General features: G+C 37.4%; 1 protein-coding gene across 5 annotated transcripts in view; it reads left to right on the forward strand.

The window, feature by feature from the left end:
* The window catches only part of LOC127380456 (cadherin-12), a 545,741-nt gene that overhangs the window by 513,274 nt on the left and 5,010 nt on the right, over positions 1–27,457 (forward strand). For 4 of the 5 annotated variants that reach the window (XM_051609381.1, XM_051609384.1, XM_051609383.1 and 1 more), the window contains 4 exons: positions 12,821–12,957; positions 20,794–20,915; positions 22,444–22,561; positions 27,184–27,435. In XM_051609381.1, the coding sequence (XP_051465341.1) occupies positions 12,821–12,957; positions 20,794–20,915; positions 22,444–22,561; positions 27,184–27,435 (629 nt within the window). The remainder of the gene's footprint in view (positions 1–12,820; positions 12,958–20,793; positions 20,916–22,443; positions 22,562–27,183; positions 27,436–27,457) is intronic. The other variant, XM_051609385.1, reaches the window with a different exon arrangement.

Below are 27,457 nucleotides of genomic sequence, written 5' to 3' on the forward strand. Positions count from 1 at the left end.
CAGAGGCACATACTCCAATTTTACTTTAGCTCAAATAATAGTCTTCCTGATTTTTGATCAAGGGCTCTTATTTCAAATTTCTCCAGCAATTGATTTCTCAAACATTCTAGAAAGCAATTGTGAGATTAAAACAGAGGTTTAATGGCTGCAGTTATGTTACCTCAAGCTGTGAACCTGTCAGGGATTGACACTAAGAGATTTAAAAAGGGTCAGGGCTTAAACCAACATCTAACAAAAACATATGTGCTACAGGGAATCATTAGTGGGTTATTCTGCACAGTGGTACACAAATTAAAACCTGAAACCATCTTTCTACTACAAAATCAAGCTTCCCAACATTTTAAATTAATGATTTTATGTCCCTTTCCTGATAATAACTATTTTAACCATCACAATGTAGTCAGATTTCAGGTCTTTTCAATTTTAATTTCTCCTTTAGGTGTGTTTGTAAGCACTGGCTTTACTTTCCTGTCTTAAAATTCTCAAGTTTATTACAATAGTTTAATAAGTATTGCATACAGAGTTTTGCATATATTTGGTTTGCATATGTTTGCTTTAGTATGTGCAAACAAAAATAAAATAATTTAAAAGTCTGCTGTAAGAATTCATTTAAGTAAGAAGTCTACAGATTTATAACAACAGATTAATTTAGGCAGTAAATCTGAAAACAGTGTGGAGGAAACACAGACCTGAAATTCCAGATCAGGTAGGAGAGAAGAACCAATTTTAGATGCAAATTATGACACCTGACTTGGCTCACGTCAGATCATCAGTGTGCAAAGGGGAGCAAGGAGGTGCTTATCCAGAAACTTTTGCCTGAGGCCCTCATGAAATTTGTAAAACCTTTGAAAGGGTGACTCCATACTTATATTGATCTCTGCAAATTCTGAGTTCCTTTATATGTGCAGAGGACTGGGAAGGAGAAATGAAAAAGGAAAATGCATCAGCTCCTGCAGTGTCAGAGCTATCCTGAATAATCTCTTTTGAGTACTTCACCAAACCAGCTTCAGAGCAAGAATGCAGCCTCCAATTCCTGACTTCACTGTTTCCTCTTGTAGATCCAGCTGACAACCCAAGTAAGTCCCAGCTGAGGATCTAAGCAAGCGATAAAATCTCTCTACTGTGTGCTGCAGTTTTCTCTACAGTTAGCATGATTGCTGTTATTTGCTTTTTCTTTGATTGTCTCAGCATCAGCATTTTACTTCAGCCTTTTTATGGGGGAAAAAAGTGAGAGATTTGTTTAGATTTTATTATACAAAAAATATAGAACAGAGCTAATATTTACATGATGCAAAACCAAAGCAATCTAAGATTATTCCTGTTAAATTTATGCCACTAAACCTGCTCTCCTCTATAGCAACTATGCTACTTACTGCCTCAGTTCTTTATCAGAAGACAAAGCATTTTGGGCCAGGCATGGGAGAAGAGGCCCATGAAACTTCTCTGTCTTGTCCTGTGGTGTTTAGATCATATGCATGCAAGTCCAAAGTTTCAGCTTCTATTGAGGCTGAATATCTGACAGTCATCACATCTGTTTTCCTTCTCTCAGGTTTCTTATGAATGTGGGGGGGTTCACTGAGACTGATTTGCTCCCTGTCTTTCTATATTCTGCCCATTGATAGAGATACTGCTACACATTCAGCTCCTCATCCCAGCATGCCCTTTCCTCAGCTAAAACCAGCAAAGCCTGGGGTTGAAGGGGTTAAGTCCAACATGCCTTCTACTGCTGCTCATAGTCCAAACAACAGAAATTTAATTAAACTAAAAGAGAAAGCTTTCCCTCTGTCTGGCTGTCTTGCAGTTCTGCCTGCTCAATGAGGCAGGAAAAATGATGTTTAAATGAATAAAAACAATGCATTTTCCAAATGACAGTGGCTTTTGATAAGATACTCAGCTGGTAATGAGAAATGCAGAGCAGACAATGGAGCTGACTAAAGGGTTTGATAAGCAAATGAGCAAAACCTTTAAAGGGAGAGGGGAGAGGAAGCACAGGAATTTGTTGACAGGCAGAACTGGCAGTTTCAAAGGGCTGATAACTGAACTACAGCACATTTTATTTCCTAGATTGCCTAGCATGTTTTACTAAAATTCTTATGTAAGAGTTATAAGGCTTATGAAAAGTTTAACAGCTTCCCTTGCTTGACTCTGACCCATCATTAGAGTCTGGCTGTCGACAGCCACTGCTTCCCTGTCAATTAATTCTGTATAATGGTCAATTTTCAAGAAGCAAAGTATGATTTGTTTGCACTGATTTTACTCAGATGAGCCACTGACTGCTAAAATCACTAGTCCTTCACTCTCCTGATTAAAAATGCAGAATGTCTGCATCCATGTATGAAGGACTGAAACCAGTCATGCAGTATGCAGAAGACTCAAATTGTATTATCTTTTAATGTGTAAGATTGTATGTTACATGAAAGGCATAAATATGATAGGCACAGGACAATCATAGAATGGTTTGGATTAGAAGGGTTCTTAAAGATTGCATAGTTCCAAGGGACACCTTCCACTACATGAAGTTGCTCAAAGCCCCATCCAACCTGGCCTTGAATGTTTCCAGGGAGGAGGTATCTGCAACTCCTTTGGACGACCTGTTCTGGTGTCTCACCACACAGAAAAAGAATTCTGTCCTAATATCTAAACCTACCCTCTTTCAGTTTGAAATTGTTGAGCCTCATCCTATCAATACATGCCCTTGTAAGAAGTTCCTCCCCAGCTTTCCTGTAGGCCTCCTTCATGTACTAGAAGGCCACTATAAGGTCTCCCTAGATGCTTCTCTTGCCCAGGCTGAACAACCCCAACTCTCCCAGTCTGTCTTCACAGCAGAGGTGCTCCAGCCCTTGGATTATATTTGTGCCCTCCACAAGACTCACTCCAACAGCTCCATGTCCTTCTTTTGTTGGGGGCTCCAGAACTGGACAAATATTCCACGTGGGCTCTCCCAAGAGCTCAGCAGAGAAGGAGAACGACCTCCTTCATTCACTCTTCTTTTGATGCAGCCCAGGACATGGTTGGCTTTCTGGGCTGCAAGTGCACATTGCTGGCTCATGTTGAGCTTCTCATCAACCAACACCCCCACGTCTTTCCCCTCACGGCTGTTCTCAATCCATTCTCTAGCCAGCCTGTATTTGTGCTTAGGATTGCACCGACTCAGGTACAGGACCTTGCACATGGCCTTGCATACGCCCACCTCTCAAGCCTGTCCAGGTCTGTCTGGATGGCATCCCTTCCCTCCAGCACGTTGACTGCACCACGCAGCCTGGTGTCATCAGCAAATATGCTGAGGGTGCACTTGATCCTGCTGCTCATGTTGCCAACAAAGATGCTAAAGAATGTCAGTCCCAATGCCAACCCCTGAGGAATGACACTCTTCACTGATCTCCACTTGGACATCTAGTCATTGATCACAGCTCTTTGAGTGCAACCATGTAGTCAATTCCTTACCCACTGAGTGGTCTATCCATCAAGTCCATGTCTCTCCAATTCAGAGACAGTGATGTCATGCAGTATGCTGTCAAATGCTTTGCCCAAGTCAAAATAGATGACAACATTCTGACAAGAAGTGTTTGCTCCTTCTCCCAAAGTCTGTCAATTCCATCTGTCCTTCTGTAAAGCATCGTTACATGATGTGTATTATAGGAAAGATTCATTCTGGGAAGGCTAGAGATAGCAGATTAGTCTGGGAGATTATACTGTTGAACTCCTTTGGAAAAAGGGACAGAGGAGTGCAAAGACTTACTTGGGCTTTTATAGAAAGAATCCAAACACTTTCTGCTTTTTATGCCAATTTTTTTAACAAACACAAAGCTTACTCTTCCATTAAAAGACTAGACACATTACTTTTGTGGAATGTTTAAAAACACTCAGTTTGGACTATTACAACAGCTTTACATCAGTACTAAGTACCTTCAAAAACTTCTACAAAATCATCAAGATATATGGTATTTTGAGTTGAATGATCACACCAAAGTAATGGTAAAACTGCCAGAAATTTTTTTAATATATCAGTAAATTGGGGAGTGTATTCATTTTTAGGTGTGGCAAGTGCAATCTGGTATACTTTGAAAGACAATTCTGCCACTTACACAGCTGGGTTAGAAAAGAGCTGAAATAAAAATACTTCTTTACAAACTGGTCCATTTAATTTTATGAGAAAATTGCGTTTGGCAGAACTGTAGGATTAATACTGACTGGAAGCAAGGAGGGAGGTGAGGATAGGAGATAATCTCTTAATGTGGAACAGCAACAGATGCCCTTCTCTGTGTCTCACTGGGCACTTAGAGATGTTGTTAGGTGTTACTGGGAATAGATAGTACGGACTGGTGGTGGTGCTGGTTCCTTTTCACATTTCAGCTAGGGTTTATTTTTTGTTGGGTTTTTGTTGTTGTTGCTGTTGTATTTTGGTTTTGGGGTTTTTTTGGGTTCCCCCCCCTCATGCCTAGTAACTCTCTCTGAGAAAAAAAAGATTAAGCACCAAGGTAATTATGTGTATTATGGGTACTGCTCTTGCAGTATCTAGCTAGTATCCACAGGATTAACCAAAGGATAAGATCTGACAGCAAATCAGTCATGTTTTCCTTTGGTTTGACCTCTAATGCCTCAACAGCATTCTGAAGATATTCAGCAAAGTTACAGGAAGCTTCTGCTCCCATTAAGTAATATGGCTTAATAAATTATTTATATATATAAACAAATAAACCTACCATCTGCCACTTTGTAATAGTACCACATGCTTCACATTTTGTTGGTTAATGACAGGAAAATCTTACAGGAAAACTGTAAATATTATTTTCCTGTTATCAGCATCAGATTTTTCTAATAATTCTCACTATAAATATATCTGATTATGTTTTTATGTGACAGTTGGTAAGACTACCTGGACTTACTCCCTGTAAGCAGAATATAATGTACCAAACCCAGGGTATTAAAAACTAGGGTCTCTGCACAAGAGAGGTTGTATTTGTTTTTATTATACTAAGACATTTATCTTCTATATCAACAGACTGTTATTCAAGAAAAAGTAATTTTATTTGTTATGGTTTTAGCCAAATAACCATGCGTCAGATGCTGTTATGGCCTCACTACCCTGCCAGGGAAAGATAAAAAGGGCAAATCAAGCAGAGAGACTTGAAGCCTGGGAAAAAAAAAACCTGGAGTGGGATTGATTAAATAATAGCAATAATAATTATAATGGAAAATTACATACAAACATGTAATGATGGAACCCATGCTCCTCAGTTAGCAATTACTTCCCAATCAGAAAAGCCCTAAACTGGAGTTGGCAGCAGATGGAGGTGCCTGAGTCCGGGGTCCTAGTGACAGTACCCAAAAGCCTTGGAGCAACTGAGCCAGTCCTACTCAGGCAGAAGGCAACCTCTCTCAGTGAACACTGTTCTTCTTGGCAAGAAATCAGGATGCGAGAACAGTAGCAGCACAGTGATGACAAAAAAAGCAGCCCCCCCAGCCAGGCAACACAGCAGCCAGAGAGGCCACCGGGGGGCGCTCTTAGGAGCCATTTAGTACTGAGCACATGCACAGGAACACTGTGATTGGTCCATGTAGATCACCTGACCCATCCTCTCCTCCCCACAGACACAGCTGCTCCCCCCATTCAAACTTACATCCACAGGCCAGCAGCAGCTTGGGGGGAGGGAGGTGTCCCAGGTCTCGTCCCTTTTTATCTTTCTAGAAATTTCTCTACCTGCACAGTTTCCATTACTTTACCCAGCTTAGCTTTGTGTTACCAAGTGTCAGAACCTGTATCATTCCACTTGTGTGCATCACTGCCAGACAGATTTTGCTATATAATATGTTTTCCCTTTCTTAATTTTGCCCCTCAGCTTCTCTGTGCTGAAAAAAAAAAAACCACCTTTTCATTCTCGCTGTTTAAATCCTTCAGATATCTGTAGACCATTATCATGTCTCCCTTTTGTCATCTCTTATCCAAGCTAAACACATTTTAGTTCTTTTTTTCTTTCCTTATAACTCATAATACATAGATCCAAGACAGATTTCCTTCCTCTTCTTCAACTTCCCTCCAATTTGTTGATATCTATCTAGTGACATGATATCCAGGACAAAATTCTGTTGTAGAGGTATAATTTTCTCAACATCTCCTTATATGCAATTATTTATTAATTTCCATCCACAGCACATAATAATTCTACTCATGAAAATTCCTTTGGACTTCCAGGAAGTCAAATCATACCTAAGGTCTCATTTGTATTCTTCTAGTCCCTCATCCTTTTTGCTACTCTTGCTTTACATGTTTCTTTCATCTATTTAATTATATATGTATTGGAATTACAAAAAGATCCTAACTGATCATATTTCCCCAATGCATCTCATTATCTTTCCTTTATTTCTAAGTTTTTTGGGTTTTTTTTTTTAGATTCTCACCTGTTATTCCAGATATGATGCATGGTATTTAACTGTTCCAAGTTGGCATAAACTCTGAATTTCATTTACCTGCACTTCAGTATTTAAATAAAGCTTAAAGTGAACACAGTTTAATCAGTTGAAGGTCTTGTACACAAATATTGAACTGTCACATTCCAGCAAATTTCTAATTAATTCCTCACCTCTTTTTTTGCAAAATTTCTCTCAGAAAACAGTGTTCTATCTCACTGTTAAGGAATGTGCTTTACATCAGCGAAGTGTGAATTGAGACAAGTTGAGATATTTTTATAAAGTGCCTCTATCAACCAGGCTATTTGTCACTCTCCAACTAAAAACTAAAATTTTTGAGGAAATGTCTATTCTGCCCAAAGGCACAATGGTCAGAAGCCATGAACTTTCTAATGCCTAATTTCTCGTTATGCTGAGCTCATATTGCTGCTACATTTTTTAAGTCAAGGATACTCATTGAGTGAGGCACCAAGTAATTTCACAAGAGGTACAATTTCACAACAGAAATTGAAATACAGACAAGAATATTTATGCTGATGAGTTGCGCAGATGATGGACAACTCTATCAAATATAAAAAAATGAAAGGAATATCCTCTCTCATCTTTTTTAATATTTTGTTTCCCTTTTCTCCTTTTAGAAGGCTGGTTGCAATTACTGTACCCTATTTGTGGAACAGTAAAATATAAGGAAAAGCCAGCTAGAAATTAAATGTTAAATGTGTTACTGCTCACTGAATTGGAGGATTGCTTTCTATTTTCATGCCAATTCCAATGGTATAATTTACTTTATTCCTTCAGATGATTTTCTATATTTTATGTTGTTACAGCAGAAGCAAGTTTGGTTTGATTGTCTTCAGCTTAACAGCATCTTAGGGGTGTGATCCATGCTTCTCTTCCCTGCTTACTAGATAAACAGTGACAAAGGGTGTAGACAGCAGCTTTTCTTCACTCTTCCTGTCAACAGCTTGGGCAGATCATAGCTCTTCTCATGTTCACTATTACTGCACCAAACCAATCTTCTGTGGTTTAGCACCCTTTAACTGAAACTCCTTTAGAGTTTGGTATCAGTGGCATTTGGCCTTAATCCTCCCAGTCTAACTTTGAAGCAATCTTTTCTTTCTCTAAAATGGACATTCTTACATCTGTTTTACCTTGCTCATTTCATGCCATGAATTGCATGGTTGTGATACCCTGAACAAGTTTCAAGAACTGCATATTCCATTTCAAATGGACAGAGGTCAGCCATGTTACCAATTACTCATCTTTCAGGTCCAGTATCAGAAAAGAAACTTTCTGGAAATATATTTTTTTCTCCAGGTTCATAAGTCCCTTCATACATCTCATAGGCAGTTATATGGGAGAGCTACACATGACTATTCCTGCTTGTGTTCTAACTTTTTAGGAGATATGGGTGCATATGGGCAAAGTATTGTTGCTCTGTTCCTTTAGTCTCTGAGACCTTCCATTCTGAAATGATCTCACAACAGCCTGTCTGAGACCTAGATGCTGCTTTTCAGTACAGATGGATGTAACTGTCAGGTACATATGAGCACAAGTAAGGGTAAATACACCAGGGTGCCTTTGGGGTAGGAATGCACAAGAGAGCATTTAGACCTTTATATGACCCAGCTTTCACTGTGCCAACATTGTGCACCTGGTAAATATTTGTAGTACCTGTTCATTCCCTGTTATTTTGCCTCTTCTATATTTATGACACCCTCTTCAAAAGAAGACCTGGGAATGCTTCTGTCATTAGAGCAATCACAGCAACCACAACCACCTCGTAAGATGATGTCCTTATGTCCTTGAAAAACAAAATACTTAGGCCAGTACTTTAAAACTGTCCTTCTTTGGAGGCAATAAAACCCTGTCAAAAGAGAGCTGAGAAGAGAAAATGATACTGACTACCAATGGTGGCTGTAACATATTTTGCGTGGCAGAAATATCAACAGACAGTTGTGTGTTTTTGTTTGTGTATATGGAGTGCAAGGGAGAATTCAGTATGGAACAGCAACAGTATAGGTTATTCATTATCAAGGTAATATTAGCAAGACTAGAATACTCGGTTGAATTTTGGAAAAAGAAAAACAAATGGCTATAACCTTGTAAAGGACCTTTGTAACTTTCTCCTAAGCTCCTCTCTTGGGCTTAGTCTAAGCTTCACTTTGCTTTCCTCTACAAATTTGGGAACAGCTGGTGATTATCCCTACTAAGAACCAATTCATGCGAACACAAATGCATACTCTGTATTGGGTTTAAGAATGAACTGAAAAGTAAAAAAAACAAAAAAAGAAAATAAAAACCCTAGTATGTTGTAAGTTGTTGCATGCTGTAACTCGTTATATGATTCCTTTGTTGCATTCTGTCACCACTGCTGTCACTATCAAGACAGAACAACTAAGAAACACTTCTGCAAGGTTTACAAACTTTCAGTGAGAATGGACCCCACTGTTCCAAGGCAATCCCTACTTGACAGGGGAAGTCTTCCCATCCACATTTTTAAAACCAAAAGCCACAACTCAAGTCCTGAGCTTCACAGCCTTCTTAGCCTCCTGCCACTTCTCATCCTTCCTGAGCACGTTGTCATGCATGTTTCCATAGCAGTAGCAGGACAGCAGTCCAGTTCTTCCATTAATGGTATAAGAGTCTGAAGCAACTACAGTTGTCTGCTTGATGGCTCAGAGTACTTGTTATTCTCACAGGGGTCATCTGCTGTTGGTCATGTATTCAAAAGTACTTCATCAAGTAGTCTGCTATTCTCTGCACTGCAGCTAGACTCAAAACAGTGTTCTCCATTGGTCTCTGCTCTTCAAAAGATAAGCCCTCTTTCAAGGGGGTGCTCTGTAAGACCCCACCTACATACAGCCTCACCATTTAGCCAAAATGAATGCAAGTTATTTTCAGAGCCCCTAGGAGACCAGTGTGTGTCTTAGTGAACACTCTGAATAAGTCCTTCAGACTTGACCCTTATTATTTAAGAAACCAAACATTTTAATTCTGACTCTTCTATTGTACTTGATATACAAATATCACTATTCTTGGAAGATCCAAACAGTGTTAGCAAAGGTATGTCCTTCCACACTTAGTCTCCCCACACTTCAACAATACAATCTGGCACAGAATCCTCTACTGGGAAGTATATTCACGAAGACGTATAGTTCAAAGATTCTTCCCTGTCAGTGAATATGAAAAATATGTCAATCTTCTGCTGTTTAGAGCTGTTCAGGTCATTCTGAAAAATAATACTGCTTTATCCTATGTCAATGAGTAAGGTTGTGGCAGGTCTTCGTAACATTTCAAGGAGAGAGCTGCCTCTTGGGATTAGTGCAGTTATCCATAATCTGTCTTGCAGGAACTCTGAGCAGTCAAATAAACCAACTTCAGTTGCTTCAAACTCCTAGGCCATGACTAGAAGATCTAGACAGCTGTCCTAGTACCAGTATTTCAATGCATTCCTCTTTGTGTCACAATCTAACAACAAATGTCAGGCTTTATGTCCCAGAAACCTGGGTTTGCCTCTTTAAAGTTACTGATTTTTCTTTTTGGAGACCATTTTCCATTTCTTCTGTACTTGAAAACATTTTTTCCAAGTAAAAGACTGCTGTTTACAAAGAATCTCACATTGTGTGTCAGATTATATGAAAGAGTGTTTTGGGGATGTAAAAGGAACCTACATTTCTCTCAGGTCTTCCCCCCAAAATTACCTTTTATTTGGGATGTTCCAAAAGCAGCCAAATGGGGTCCCATTCACTCTTTTACTAAGCCCTACAGACTTACTGAATTGTCCAGGAGCAATATTATGGCCAGAAGAGTTGTCTGTAAGGGGATCTTCTGCCAGATATATTTTCATGGGTGCTGCATATGGACAACCAATGAAAGTAGGAAGAATTGCTGCTTGTTTGCAGTTTTTCCTGTAAATATATATATATTTTAGGCAATACATCGCAAATACTTCCTCCCCTCCTCTTGCCTCTGTAGACTAATCGAATGAATAGCTTCTGATGGTAAGAAGAGCTTAAATAACTCACTGTCACCCTTAATTTTACCAGTTGTGCAGCACATACAGAGAGAACAAAGAGACATCTTTAATGATAATGACACAGTCAAATAAATAAATAGATGCTAGCTATTAACTATGCTAACAATGCTGGCATAAGAGTTTCCAGAGTGTTAAAGCAGGAAAAGAAAATTAACTTAGAATAATTTTGAGTAAGTTACAGTTCTGTTTTTATCAAACGATTCAATTCCCGCAGATCCCACTACCAGTGAAGCCAAAGAGGAATTCTGCCATTAGTTTTAGCAGGAGTAGTGCTAGTCCTACAGTGCTTATCCTGCTGATTCTTATGTTTAGGAGTAGATGCACTGGGCTTATACATGAAGTTAATGACCCGAGTGAATGCATGCAGGTAGACTATGAGAGTCTGATCTTACAAATATTCATGCTTGAACTCAACTTCAAACATAACAGTGTTGAAACTGAATGTGTTTTCTGTAGTTTCAAAGCCTCCTGGTGAAGGAGGTTATCACACTGTGTTTTGAATTAGGCCCTGTGCTTTCTTCACTGGCTCACACTCTGGTGTGTAGAATACTTAGACAAAGTTCATCTTCCTAAGAGGAAAGGTAAGATAATTACTTTCTCATGCTTTGATCCCATTTATTGTGTGTGGCTGCATATTTAATTTCGGAAAAAAATATAATCTATTAAAAATGCAAAGTCTGAAAAAGTTAAGTTCACTGTTCCTGAGTGTCTAAGTGTAATGATGTTTCTAATAAAAGGCTTCTATATTTTTCATAAATTTTATGTTAACCACATTCTGAACAATGAGATTGAAAACACAAATATGGGTATATATTATCACATTCAAGAAAATGTGCTTGCTCAGCTGCGTAAAAATATACATGCTGCCTCTAGTTAATAATTTCAGAGGCTTTTAAAATAAAGCAGTGAGCTGGTAATGGTGGCTTTCAATTGATGAAATAGCCTATTTCATCTACAGATAAGATTTTCTTGTGATTTTGATTAAACAAAATGTCTCCAAAGGAGAATGGTTCCTGATTTGAGGGGTTTTTTTTTATTTAAGTCTTCCTTAACTACTTGCATTCTTGAATCCAAATCTGAGATATTTTCTTTGGGAATACGCTATATATCCCTTTCTACCATTTCTTCCTTATACAACAATAAACACAGTGTTTATCATCACATTCCTTCTATTGTCTTCCCATAATTCACACTAATCAGAAAAGGAAATACTACTTTTTATTCTTATTTTCACTTGTTTACATGCATTGAGATGTCTGTCATAGGAACAGTCTTCTGGTCTTTATGATCTTCCAAATGTACTTGTTGACTACCATTTTGTTCTTACTGCCTACTGATCACAAATGGCTTTCTCAATTTCATGCTGCCCAGTTTTTGAGAAAAAATCATCAAGGTATGAAGAGACTAACAATGAAAAGCAAATTTGTAGCTGGCAGCACTGCATCAGAAAAAATATTATGTTATGACTACAAACAGTAGCATCAAATGTGGAAATATACTTTCAAATTAATTAGCATTTAAAGGAAGTGGGCTTAGAGTAATTGTCTTTTTGCTTTTAAGCAACTATGTTTACAAGCACATCTCTGTTTTCTATTAAGACCTTGCTAGGGAAAAATAACAAATACACTTTTTGAGTTTCGAATCTAATCTATATTTGTACTTTTTTTACAAACAAAGGCTCAGGAGAATAAAAAAAAAAAAAAATATTGTATTGCCCTGTTTCTCACAGCTCCTATGAAAGTTGCCCTCTCTTCCCAAAAGCAAAGAGCCTTCTATGACTCCTGTAGATGTAAGGAAATAAGCATGCTCTATCTCCCATACTGTGACTCTCCCAACATCCCTTAGGTGAAGGATCTTTGAGTAGACTGTGCTAACAGCTTGTATATATATGTCCAGCAGGACACCTCTTTGCAACCCTGGTGGCACTGTTTCCAGCCTACGACAGCTACAAATGGATGTGAAGAGACCAGATCTGATCCACTTGTCATTGCTATTCAACTTTAAGCTCTATTTACATATCTTTTCTGTTTTTCACTATAAACCTATCTAGTGCTGGTATACCAGTCACTTTGAAAAGTGACTGGTATAAGTGATCAGGGTCACAGAAGCTGTGCATCAGCTTGAGAGATCAAATATTTCAAATAATCTGAACACCAGAAATACTAAATCTTTTATTATTTTCCCATGAGCATTCAACTCTGCAAAAGATAAATAAGCAACTGTCTTCTTCCTGAAAGGATGGTAATAACTTGAAGGAGAAAAAAACCAAAACCAATCAACAAACAAACTTTGAGATAACTAGACTGCTGTTATGTAAAATGAGTACTCTCTGCACATTTGCATCTACTTTGTTCAATTTTTTTTCACATATAGATACTTCATTGATTGGAAGAATGATGTGGACAGCTACTTTACAATAGATGCTACTGAAGGAACCATTGCTACTAATGAATTATTGGACAGAGAAAGCACAGCGCAGTACAATTTCTCTATACTTGCAAGTAAAGTTAGTAAGTATGACACAAACTGAATTAATATGGTAATGTGGTGGGTTTTTTTTTACAGAATGTAGTGCTCAAGCATAAATATGCTGTGAAGCATGTATATATTGCCAAGTGATTATTTAAGAAGACCGAATAGTTATCATTTTGCCAGACTCACTGTGAGGCTGTGTGATGTTCAAACATCTCTGTATAATAAGGTTTTCCTAGTAGCCCTTCTGTAGGCACAGTTCCCTTAGAACCTGAACACCATTTTGTCAGCACAAAGAACATGAGGAGCTGTATGGAAACTTCCTGTTTCTTATTTCTGCTTTTGTAATTCCCTCTATATTAAATAAGTTAATCAAATAACAGATCCATCTGCTTTTTGAAGGCAGAAAAATGTAAAGGCTCATTCAATTCTCAGACAAAAAGTACACTATAATCCAATTTAGGGCCAATATGGCCAAATACAGCCAATTTAGGGCCGTATTATTTTTGTTTTGTAAGGGGGATTTTATTGTTGTTTTTTTGTTTGGTTGGTTTGGTTTGCCTTTTTTAGGGTTTTGTTGTGGTTTTTTTGTTTGCATTTGTTTTGTTTTATTTTTGTTTTTAATAAGAGCTCACTTCTTCCGCTGCATTATGTAGCTGTAGCTTTCTTCATTGCCATCCTTCTGGATAGCATTCCTCTTTCATGATTCTGTCAAGCTGAGACTCTCACAGGCTTATACCATACTTTTTAATACATGGCTTTTTGTCACTTAGCTGTAGTGTAAATATCACAGAAGTCATTCTGTTGACATCAACAGGCTGTAGAAGAGGACCCCTACTGTATTTCCTATTCATTCTGCATTTTTTATGTGTCCAGAGTTGCAAATTTCTAAAGCAGAAAGTCCAGCACAACTGTAATTTGTTTCCAGAGAAACTGAAAGGCAGATGCAGAAGGGAGATCTTGCAATGGTCAGTGTTTCAGTATAGCTTAACTATTTGGATTTAGTGGTGACCAAAGAACATCTGAGATTTCTATATTTTTTTTCTGCAGTGAGGGAGCAGTTTTAGTAAACTTGCTGTGAATCTGTTAATTATTCCCAAGAGTAATTAAAACTATCTAAAATCTCCATGTCTCCTTTTCTGTAGACACATATATAGTAATAACATGTTTATGTAATGCTATAGCAGGTAGGCTATATTACAAAATCCCCATTTCTAACAATTGTTCAGATAATAATCTACACCTAAGACATCTTAGTGTTTAATTTCAGCATACCTCAGAACATTTATACATTTACTGTTATCCATAACATTAAAAAAAATACTAATTGCAATACCAGTCCTACACCAGGAATTGGCAATATTTTGTAGGATCTGAGGCATACGAATTGTCAAAACTTTATATGCAGTTGTCTGACCAAGAGCTGGCACAGAAATAAAGGCTGGTATTTTAGGGATGACACACTGCATATCCAAAAAAGGTTAGAGAGAAGAAAAGAAATTATCTGAAGAAAAAGAGGAAGAGAGAATACTATATTTGAAGAACTTCTGTTATAAAAAAAAAATGCCTCTTGTTCAATGCTAATGTAGAAACTCTAAAATTGCTATTTCTTATTAGAGAAAAATGGTACTGAACAGTGCTTTGGCACTGGTCAATAAGAGAAAGGCTGTGGATATTGTCTACCTGGACCTCGTAAGGCCTTTCACACTGTCTCCCACAGCATTCTGATGAAAAAACTTGCTGCTCATGGCTTGGACGGCACCTGCTCTGCTGGGTAAAACTGGCTGGATGGCCGGGCCCAGAGAGTCATGGTGAATGGAGTTAAATCCAGTTGGTGGCCACTCACGAGTAGTGTTCCCCAGAGCTCAGTGTTGAGACCACTTCTTTTTAACATCTTTATCAATGATCTTGATGAAGAGATAGAATGCACCCTCAGAGCATTTGCAGATGACACAAAGTTGGCAGGGAGTGTGTCAACGTTTGACTCAGTTTGACAACAATGCTCTCGATCCCCTCCCCCTCCTACCCAGGTAGGGAAGGAGAGAGAGAAAAAAAGAGAGAGAGACTTGGCTAGATTGAAAACTGAACTGTGCAACTTTATTTATAATACTAATACGTTATATAAGAGTGTATATATATATATATATATATATATAGTGATTATACAAAGGTAGAAGCCTCTCGCCTCCCCCCACCCCCAGCAACTCCCACAGCACTTCCCTCAGACGAGACAATTTTGAGGAATCCCGAAGCTGCTCCTGGAGAAAGGCAGAGAGTTACGAGGGTCAGGAGGGCTTGAGGTCGATGGTTCGACGACGATGGGCAGATGGTGTTTTCCCAGACGCCAGCCATGAACGAAAGAAAGAGAAAAGGAGAGAAGAAGGAAGGCAGACAGAGAGGCGAAGCAAAGCGGCAAGAGAGCGAAGCAGGAAGGAAGGAAGGAAGTTTTCTTCTGTCATCTCCGACCTTCCCCCGAGCCTACGTAGATATATGGAATGGAATATCTATGGCCAGTTTTGCTGTTCCTCTAGCCCAGCCTCCCACGGGGGGGCCACAAATTCCCCCATAGTGTCTGAGCCGGCAGAGCAAAGGCACGACCTTGAGGGCCCAGCAATTACAAAAACATTCCAGTGTCTTATCAACCCAGCAGAACACGCAGTTGCTAGTTGAAGAAAGCTCACTGAAATGAAAAAAAGGAATCAGCAAAAGAAAAACTGGCTTCGTCCTGGCTCAAACCAGGACAGAGTGTTGCTCTGCCTGAGAGTAGGAAGGCTCTACAGAGAGACTTGGACAGACTAGATGGGTGAAGGTCAGTTGTATGAAGTTCAACAAGGCAGAGTGCCGGGTGCTGCACTTGGGCCAAAACAACTCCATGCAACATTACAGTCTTAGGAAAGAGTGGCTGGAAAGCTGTCCAGCAGAAAGGGAATCAGGGGTTCTTATTGATAGGCTGAATATGAGCCAGTGGTGTGCCCAGGTGGCCAAGAACACCAATGGCATCCTGGCCTGTATTAGAAATAATGTGCAGAACCAGGGAGGTGATTGTCCCTCTGTACTTGGCATTGGTGAAGCCACACCTCAGATACTGTGTCCAGTTTTGGGCACCTCAGTACAAGAAAGACATTGAGGTGCTGGAGCATGTCCAAAGAAGGGCAGTGAAACTGGTAAAGGGCCTTGAGAACAAGTCTTATGAGGAGTGTCTGAGGGAACTGGGGCTGTTTAGTCTGAAGAAAAGGAGGCTGAGGGGAGACCTCATCGCTCTTTACAACTACCTGAAAGGACATTGTAAAGAGGTCCGTGCTGGTCTCTTCTCACAACTAACTGATGACAGAACAAGAGGAAAGGGTCTCAAGCTGCACCAGGGAAGGTTTAGATTAGACAAACATTAGGAAGAACTTTTTCATTGAAAAGGTTGTCAGACATTGGAACATGCTGGCCAGAGAGGTGGTTAAGTCACCATCCCTGGATGTGTTTAAAAGTTGTTTAGATGTGGTGCTTGGGTATATGGCTTAGTGCTGGACTTGGTAGAGTAGGGTTAACAGTTGGACTCAGTGATCTTGAAGGTCTTTTCCAATCTGAGTGATTCTGTAATTCTGTGATATACATGATTATGTATGAAAGGTTGCACAAACCTTCCTCAGGAATGGGCACTATTGTTACCTAAATATTTTCAGTTCTCCATGACCTTGTCTCCTTAAAATAAAAAGACTGCAAACTAGTAATAAACATATTAATTTATGTTACTTAAATTACTTTTTTTGCTAAAATAAGTATTTTATCTTTTCTCTGTTAGAGAGAAACAACAAAAAAACCCACAACTGCACAATTTTTAGACACATCCTAACGGTCATCCTGAAAATCATATTTACTTGAACAAGACAAAGACAACCAGTTTTATCCCCATCAAGTCAGAGAGAAAAGGAAATTAAACCTGTGTTGCCATCATCCCCCTATATATGGAAAATGATGCCGTGGTCATGAGCAGGCTTGCTAAACCTCCCTGGCACGGCTTCAGGCCATGTCCTCACCTGACTACAACCTCCCTTCAGGTAGCTGAAGAGAGTGATAAGGCCCCTCCTGAGTCTTCTATTCTCCAGGCTTGAAAGCAGAAGCTCCCTTACTCATCTGTAGAAATAAAAAACCCCACAGCCTTTATATAGAACAAAATGGATGAACAGGGAGGGAATGTTTCAGACTAACATCTTTTCTCCCATTTCACTTCCCAGTTTCTCCATACTTCTTTTCATTCCTTGAGTTCTTCTAAGAATAAATCAACACCCTAGTAACCTCCATAGTTGCTGTTTCTGAACATTCTTTGAACCCACAGACTCCATCCAAACTAATAAATCAGACATGGCTTGCATTTGTTTCAAGGGCAAAGGCCTGCTGGCACTGAGTACCCTATTTCTATGCCATTAAACACGCTTACATTCCAAACAGGGAGCCCAAATGTAAATCGATTCTTTTAGAGTGAGCCCTTGCCCATACTAATTCACAGCACATACATGTGAATTGTTCACAAGACCACTAGTTGCCCCAGGCCAAGGGCTGCTGTAACAATCTAAAGGTATAAAAAATCCGAGTCCAGTGTTGAAGTTCCCTAGTGTGCTGTTTAATTACTTAGTATGGAATATTTTTTTCCATCTTACAAAAGAGGAAATAGATAAGGTGCATAAGATCTTATTTCTGCTTTCCTGTCCTCAAGATGCTAGTTAAGGTTGAAAATAAATAAAGAGTAAACATAATGCCTCCTGTCTAAACCATCTTCCCAGCTGCTCTAACTGTAGGCTCAAATTTTGTGAATGCTAAAGAAAATATCAAGATGTGGTTCATCTTCTCCTGCATACCATAATCAGGATTAAGGAATCACCAGTTTTCCTCAATGGCCAGTATTTTCAGATAGTTTGAGTTTTCACAGGTCCATTAGTCAAAGTATTTTGCATATTTTCTACTGCTGTAATATCCTTGAGCCAAAAAGATGTTAACAGATGGTGGTACTGGACCAAAATAAGGAAGCAGGGTTGTCACTGTCTTACAGAAAGGAAAACTGGAGAAGGAAGGAGCTAATTAATTTGCCTGTATCTTAGAGGCAGAACGGAAACCTGAAATCAATTTCTGAATTCCTAGGCTAGCAATTTAACCAACTTGTCTCATTGTCTTTGTAATCTGGGTTTAAAAGGCATGAGCAGATTTTTTCAGTGACTTACTCACTGATACCAGGATGCACACCACTGCTGTGCTCACAGGGCTCAACAAGATTAGATTTTGAAACAAACAGCAAACAAAACAGAGAAAATGGAGATGAAGTCTGCAAAGTGGTATTTGAAATACAATTCTTCATTCTCATTCACATCAAGTATTACAGGTCTTTGTAATTATATATTAATTCAAAATTGTACACAATCTTCATGCAGTCTTCCTTTATACACATGAGTAGTTGTATTGATATTAGTGCAAACCAGAAAGAAAATTAATCACAGAAATGAAGTGAAACTCAAACGTAAGTCCATCTTATATTGTAGTAATTCTGTTTGATTTCATGTTTGATTTTTTGCTGGCCGTTTATGCAAGCTAAAATTCTACCTTGCTAAAATACTTAGTAAGAAAAGATTTTGGCCTCTAATATATCTTTCAAAGAATCATAGACAATAAATCACAGATTATCCATGACAAATACATGTAAAAGTATATTCTTGTTTGGGTATATTTCCAAAGCATGCTATCCTATAATGATTTTGAGGGAAGGAAAAATGTTTAAGAAAATACACAGTCCCATAATATGTACATTGTTCCAAAAAGCTAAAAAAAATAGTTTATGTAAGATATTTGAAAAAATATATATAGCCTAAACAGACTTCTTACAGAAACTTACATGTTTACTAGAAATTATCAAAATCAGCTAATATTTCCCATGTAAATTATGCATACATTTGGAATGCATTCATTCTTTTACTGAAAAGGCATCATTAACAAATTCCTAAATAGAAACAAGCTAACATCTATGCCTGTATTTTCAGGGCAACACATTAATCTTAAATGTGTTTGAAGAATGTATCCTGAACTCCTGTTTTTCATTGTTGTACCTTAAGATAAATGTATAAAAACTAAAGGAAGACCTGAGTTACTGCATATTACTTGCTGTGTTCTTTGCAGTGGGTACTGCTAAAGTGAAAATTTAGGTTAGGTTGTTTCTGCCAGCAACTGTGTGGACCTGACCTACTCAGGGCTTTACTTGTCTCTATATATTCAGAGTTGGGGTCCTGCTCAACTTACTAAAATAATATATTGCTATTTTTTAATTTCCTATTATACAAAGGAACCAATTCAACTGTGAGTATGTGATCTAGATTACTTGTGGCTCTATGAACATCTGAAGAACCACTGCCTAATTCCCGGCTGCTAGACCGAACTATCTTCATTTATACTGCTCCATACTCTTCTCCAAAGAGACATTCTGCAAGTAGGGATGATGCTGAACTGGAAATTACTGAGGATGTAAAATGACTTTTTTAGATATGGTCATTATTAATTAGATATGTTCATAGGAAGGAACTACAAATACTGTGTGATTTGGGTAGTGGTTTTTTGTGGTTTATTTTTTTAGATTCCAAGCCGAGTTTTAGGATGGCCAGTTTGTCCTTTACTTGTAAACAGGTGAAGGAAATAATTGGGGAATATGGGGAGTAATTTTTGGTTTTGACAGAGGCTTCTTGAAAACACTTCATTTAGTAGTTCCTAAGAACAAGAAAATCATAAACGTTCTACAGCGCCACCATGAGGAGACTTTTCCCCTTGCTGTATTAGTTATAAACAAGAGAAATGTAAAGGTTTATACAAACTGTAAAGTAAGCAGCTAATGCAAATAATTTGAAGTTTCCATTATGTCTGAACAGTCAAGAAAAATGTTCTTATACTTAACCATGGCCCCATGCTGTCACCTCTACACCACCCTGATTCATAGCATAGATGTCTTGAGTAGTTAATTATGTCTGTAAGGTGGCTGCCACTCTTAAATGAAAAAGGATAAAATAATTAACGTTTTGACTCACCAGCTAATCTTTTTTAATGTATCTGCTATCTTGCAAGAGGTGTCAGCATAAAGTAAAAGGGAATATTTTCTGTTTTGTATTGAATTTGTGTCTCCTTTCTATCAGATATAACATTTACAAGTAAACTTGTTTATAAAATGCATCTAGCAACTGATGAAGATTATTTGCTTTGGTATGGCACATAATATTAACGGTTTTTTAGAATTTCTTTTGCACAAAAGTATTTCCTGCTTTCAAATACTTATAAAGACATAACTATTACAACATAGCCTAATGGTTTAACCACAAATTGAATGTTAGCTCTACATGTTTCACTGCTAAATTTGACACTGACTGTCAGGGTTTCAGCAAGATTTTTCTTTATATCTTTCTTACTTTTCTCCATCTTTTACATGGATATGATCCACTTAGCTCCTTCATATCTCGAATATGTAAACAATAGCTAAGTAATGAATCCTGAGTTTCTGCATCCCATTCTGGAAAAGAGAATTCCGTTTTAATCATTGGTAGTGTTTTTCACAGACTCCATGAAAGTGATCTGAGAAAAGTTTGCATCTTTAATTACAGGTACAATTTCAAATTCTTTAACTTATGCTCTGAGAAACATAATCATGTTGACTGACTCCTTACTCTATGAAAGAGTAAAGGCTCCAAGTTTGGTACAAAACAATAAGAAGTTGTACTCCTTAACACAAATCAGAAATAAACAAAAGTCAAGAGCTTTTAAAAGTCACAATACTGGGATCATAACAGGTCATGGGTACTGTTGATGACAGCTAACATAAATAGTACTCCTTAATCTTTTCTCCTAAAAATCATTTATAGGTAACCCACTATTAACCAGCAAAGTCAACGTTATAATAAATGTCCTGGATGTCAACGAGTTTCCTCCTGAAATTTCAGTTCCCTATGAGACATCTGTATGTGAAAATGCCAAGCCAGGACAGGTATTTCAAATTTCTAATGCTTGCTATTTTAGTTTTTCTTTCCTTTTTTTTTTATAGCATAGAAATTTCTGGGTTTAAAAATGACATCATGGTTAGAATTCTTCTATAAATAAAATATCTGTGTTGGAAATACCTTTTTAAATTCTGTTTGATTAACTTTATGGTTGATTTATTGTCTATTTATTTTTATTATCCCTGATTATATGTGCTGAGCCACCCTTTACTGTGCGTTTCATAGCTATGACAGGGGAAATAATCCCTTCCTTAAAGACATTTAAATATAAGGATAAACTGCAGTGAATATATGCATTACTCAGATTTTTGTGTCCTATTCTGAGAAAAAGAACTTACAGCTCCAAGGACAATCCTCTGGAAAACTTTTTATAAATAGTTTCAAATATATACATAGCATGCAAAATCTATTTCAGATTCAGAATATCACTTTGTACAATGAGTGATGCCAGTATTAATAAAGTTGGCCCCCGAAGCTGTTGACATGTGCTCCTTCTGCCCAAATTTGTGCAATCAAACACAGTGCTGCAAATAACCAAGGCTGACCATCATACATGTTAACAGCTAATACTTTTTCCAAGACAAGACTTGTAAATTCAGCTATTCAACTTTAAGAGTTACTGCCATCCATGGAAGGTTTATATTCGGCCTGCTGTGTAATCAGTGACTTCTCCTTATATGTATGTAATATATAATCAGTCCATGTGAATTTTCTTGCCTTCATTACAGATTTGTCCATGACTTCATGTGATATTCTTATCTAATCTTTTATATATGTATATATGTGTGCATATATATATATATGGTTTAGCTAATTACCATGCATCCTAATTTAATTTCTAGTTTATCAGGTACCATTAATTAGTACCTTATCCATGCACTAACAGCAGAAAGGGAAGGCTGAGCAAGTACAGAGCTGTCAAAAAATAAAAATATTTAGGATTTTGTTACATAAAATGCCTTACTTGAAAAAAGATCAACAGCAGTCTTACTATGGAACATTTTAACTTCACTGTGCTTACCTAAGTCTAGCAGATAGGACTATGGGACCCCAAAGTTCCTTCACACCTATATGGTACAGACCTTTGAACTGCGTCTACTTCATTTTGAACTGTAAAATTAGGATGCAGCTCTGTGAAGTACTACAACATGTACAGGCCTTCACAGATAGTAGTAGTAGCAGATAAAGTAAACTGTTTTTAAGTAATCACTCACCTGAAAACAATCACTGGTATTTAGATACAAAGTACAAATATTAGCTGCTATGAATTTAGAATAAATCTTTCTGGTTTCCTTCAGAAGTGTCAAAGAGGGACCTTATGAGACATCACAAGTTCTCTGGAGGCAAGAATATTCAGACTTCTTGGCTCCACTCTCCCCTATATTAGGGGAATGACAGTAATCCAGCAGGATTTCACTTCCCGTTGTTTCATTTGAAGTTCACTTTGCATTTCTACAAAACTTCTTATTTCAGAAAAGGGAATTGACTTCAAAATTAATCTTGATCTGGTTCCAGGTGATACAGACTGTCACAGCAGCAGACAAAGATTTGTCACCAGCTGGTCAAAGGTTTTCCTTCAGACTGTCAGCTGAGGCTTCCAACAAACCAAATTTCACAGTCCATGATTACAGAAGTAAGTTGCTTACCCACCTCTCTCTTTCAGAGCAGCAAGCGTGATTATAATGACAAATATGATTACTTTGTATTACAGTCTTGTCTACAGTCTTAACATTTTTGTTTGACATTTTTAATTGTTAAACTATCCAGAACAAACATTAATATAATTTCAAGACTCTTCCATTTTCTCATTTTTAGGGGACAAGAATTGTCAGAACACCAAGGCTGAGATTTCCCTACAGGCCTGCAAAAACACTGCTACCTGTTTTACTTTCTCCCTTTCATCATTCAATATCTCAGGAATAACTGATATACCAATGCACAATATCATGGTTTAATGGAGGGCCAGCAATTAAGCAAATGACAGATGCTCTCTATTAACCCCTTTTCTTTCCCAGAAAGGGAAAGGAAAGAGAAGAAGGGAGAGAGATTTACAGGTTGGAAACTAAACTACACAGCTTTAATGAAACACTAAAGATGGAAAAATAAATTAATGAAATTATTTTCATAAATAATGAATAATTATTTAAGCCTCACCACTAAGGCTGCAGGGCAGCCCTGGGAAAGTCTTGGGCTGGGCTTCTGGAGTCAGCAGCAGATTGGAGCTGGATGCTGGAACGCACGAATTCAGGAACACATGGATCGGGTTTAAAGGCAGGGAAATGGACGGAGTCCTTCCAGGACACCAGTCATGGATGAAGAGATCTTGACCCTCGTGATCCCTCAGATTTATACCAAGTATGACATGTATGGGATGGGATGATTAATTTGGTCAGTTTTGGTCATCTGTCTCGACAGCTCCTCTCCATAGGAAGTTTTGTAGGTGTGACCCCTTCCCCCCATTTTCTTTCCAGAGCACAAGGAGTGGCCTTGCTTCTGCATACTGTTCTCCAGCAGTAACTATAAACATTGAGCATTATCAGTCCTAGAAGCAGACACTGACTGGAAAACACTGTCAATTTCAGCAAGTGCAGTTACTTAGAAGGGACTTAACTAAAAAGTAAAAATACTAGATAGAAAATTGGTTCTGTCCTGGCTCAGACCAGGACACAGGTAAACCTTTAAACAAAGCACTATTGTTGCCTTGTTTAAATACTACTACTTTGCTGTTTTGAAAGTACCTAGCTATTGCGCTTGTGGAGGGTGCATAGTTCAGCAGAAGAATTAGTTCAAAATGTGGACAGTGCCGATGCGGTATAACATCCCAAAATACTCTTATTTGTATATTTATATAATTAACATTTCTGATTTTTCCCCCACTATTTGTCATAACTGATATTTTTATTTTCTTTCTTTTTCAATTGAATGTTTTTTGCTAAATTGCAAAGAACAAGCCAAGATTAAAACAGTGACCTTTTTTCCTAAGGTAAATATCTTCAAACATTCTTTTGAACAGCTAAGACATCATAATAAAATGTAGTACATTTTTACCACTAATTATTTTAATCGATAGGAAAAACACTTTAACAATGAGCTTACCAACTATTAGGTGGTCTTTAAAGGACTGTGATATAATAAGGTTTCCATAAAAAACAGTTTACATTACTCTGCAAAGAAAGAATACCTAATGGCATCTAATAAAGTTAATTCAGTAACATTCCTTTGCTTATTTAACTATGTAGGTTATAAGAATTAAGCTTAATAAAAAGTATATAATAGTTTGGGGTGTTGTTTTGTTTTTTTTTTTAAATTATATTCATGATTGTTTTTCAACATATTTGAAGGCTATATGGATAGTACCTTTGTAATTACGTAGTCTTATAGCACCAATACTGTGTATTTCTAAATACCTTTGCTCTTTTGGTCAATGTTTCTTTAAAGTAACAGCTTTAATCTCTTTCTTTCTGTCCATTTACTAAAATACCCTTTAATGTCAACAAGATTTATTTTTTTCAAATAATTTCAAATTATTGTTTTAAATATAAGCCTTCCAGTCCTCCGTAAGTCATTCTGACATATTTAAATTCCTCAAAAGAGTCTTTAAACTTAAGAAAACTACACAGTAATTAAACTCAATGACCTTTCTCATTTACAGCTTTTGTGACATGTGCTTAGTATGTGTTTGATAAGGAAATTGCTCAACTATTATTAGAAAATTAATTTCCCCTTTTAAACCAGTAATGTTGACACCAAGATTACTGTGGATCTCAGTAGTCTGTTAACAAACTTCCTCTACTGAATAAAAACTAAGACAATATTCCCATAAAATATAGAATTAGAAATCACATAGACCCACAATTTTTCATACATAAAAGTTTTTGTGTATACATACCTATACACACACTCTTAAAAGCATTTCTTGCTATTTACTAAAACGAAAAAAGTAAGTACAGAGTTTATTTAAGCATAAGAAATACAGAACAAAAAGGTTTGTGGAGTATCTTGCAATCTTAAAAAGTTTTTTTGTTGTTTGTTTTTGGTTTTGTGTTGGTATTTTTAAAATTTTGGATGTTATTACAGAGCTATTAGAAAAACCTGACCAAACAGAAACTCTGTACAGTGTTTTCGGTATCTTCTGCCTTTTGCCAAAAAGGTTGAATGTCTGTTCTATGCACCATTTAGAGGTATAACAACCTTATTGTCACTACAGAAACCCTTTAATAACATAAATGCCATTATCTTTTGAGTTAGCACTCAATGTTAGTAACAATTTAAGTACCAAGCAGGTAACCTGTGAAAGGAATTTTTATTTTTTCTGAGGAAACCATATTGTCACTGTGTTATAATTAACACTTTTACAAGTAAAGGTGTTATTTAACATTTTTAAAGACATAAAGAAGCCAAATAACCAGTGCTATTCTATACGGCTAAAAATCACAAGTGGTGTGTTATTATAGCAGTGTAATATGGTTTTAGTACACTCAAGAGTATAAACTTTTCCAGGTTCTGTACCTCCTCAGAATATAACTTAATGAAGACGGAAGCAAGAGAGAAGCTAAAGGTTGCCATTTGGAGCCCTCTAAATATAAACACAGTGAAATACTATGTTTCTAAGCTATGCCTTCAGCAGTGTTGAGCCCAATCCACCAGAGCTGGAGGTCTTCCACCTGAACTGTCCACCTTCTTTTCTACCTTGCTGGCCTCACTGTGCTCCCTAGAGGGGTGGTTGTTTGCTGAGCACACTCTTGCTCAAGAGAGAGAATTTTCCTTCTCTTCAGACTGACATGCACATTCTGAAACTAGCCAGAAGGCTAAAGAACCAGAAGATGTCTCAGCTTCAAACGGCAGCTCCAGGCTGCTCTGTGAAGAGTCTGAATGCATGCCTGTGTCCATATTTTCAAAAAGAGCTTGAACAATTGAAAGGGGTCAGAGAAGAGCAACAGAAGTTGTTCAAAGTCTGTTTGATTTTCCTTAAAGGTGAATGGAAAGTCATTTGGTTACACTGCAACATGTATTAAAGTGATCTTGAACATTGCAATCAGAGGGGGGAAAAAAGACAGAAATAATTGTATTAATAGAAATAGAAATAAGAATAAAATAAGATTAAGCTGGCTGACTTCAAGTTTGATCTAAAAACTCTACAGTGAAGATGATTAATCACAGGAAGAACCAGCTGAATATGGAAGTTAGATTCAAATATTTTTTGAAACAATTTTTTTTTTTTCAAAACCAAATGTCACCAAACTTGACATGTCCCTGTGATTTTGATGAAAAGGGGACTTAATATATATACACTTTGTCAGTCATGTGCTTTCTCAGTGGTGTTTGACCATAATATATCTGATGTTAGGTATTTAGAGTTCCTTCTTACTGTCCTTAATAGGAATTGCACACAAGTATTTGAGTATTGCATTCAGAGCCCTTAATCCTTCTACTCCAAGAGGGGATGAAAGTCATTATATGGACAGCAAGTGACCTCTTCTAAAGATACAGTAAAGCACATGGGTGAGATGGCAAAAGGATGACTGCTGCAGGCTACCTTCATTCAGAACTGTCAGCTAATTAACTCCCTGCTAATTCCATTTTGGTTTTGCTTTCAATGTAATTCTTCTAATCTGCACATCATTCCCTTGCTACTCTGTTTGATTTAAGAAAAGCAGTCGTAACTGAATCTCTGATAGGAAAAAATAACAAAACGTAACTTCTAGGAGTTCTGAACATGTTCATGACTAACTCGTGGAAAAGGTAGTGATTAAAAACTACTTGGTTCATTTATGTACTTGTTTTTAATTGAGCAGGAAAGTTGAAGGGGTTTTGCATTATTTTTTTTAGGTATATTACTTTCAGTTTTAAAGGGAAATAAATTAATAGAGACTTGATTCTCAATCTATGTGCAATTAAAGTCCCTGGGACCACAGGCTTGGAATATAAGGAAATAAAGGGAAAAGGAAACCAGAAAAGCCTTCCTAATAACTGTCATGCTTTTTCAAGTTATTATTTATAACTTATATGAAATTTTAGCTGGCAAGCTAACAATTTTACAAGATATTGAATATTATTTAATGCTCTGCAAAAAATAGCTGTACCAATCAGCATGCAATACCTTCTGTAATGATAAAACAAAGCAATTACATAAACCATGTCATTCACTGAATTTCAAAACCAGAATAGCTGCGTGTTGCTAAAGGTGATACAAACTAAAACAGTGAATTAAAGTATACAATAAAAATCCTGTAATGACTGTACCATGTTTTACAGACAACACAGCTGGGATTGAAACCAGGAGAAATGGTTACAGCAGAAGGCAGCAAGAGCTCTACTTTCTTCCAGTAGTAATAGAAGATAGCAGTTACCCTGTCCAGAGCAGCACAAACACAGTGACTATCCGTGTTTGCAGATGTGATTCTGATGGCACCATCCTATCCTGCAACGTGGAAGCAATCTTCCTACCAGTAGGCCTCAGTACAGGAGCACTGATTGCAATCTTGTTGTGCATTGTAATACTGCTAGGTTAGTTCTCATTAAAACATTT

The sequence above is a fragment of the Apus apus genome, chromosome 2 (genome assembly GCF_020740795.1).
Source record: "Apus apus isolate bApuApu2 chromosome 2, bApuApu2.pri.cur, whole genome shotgun sequence".
Taxonomy (NCBI): Eukaryota; Metazoa; Chordata; class Aves; order Apodiformes; family Apodidae; genus Apus; species Apus apus.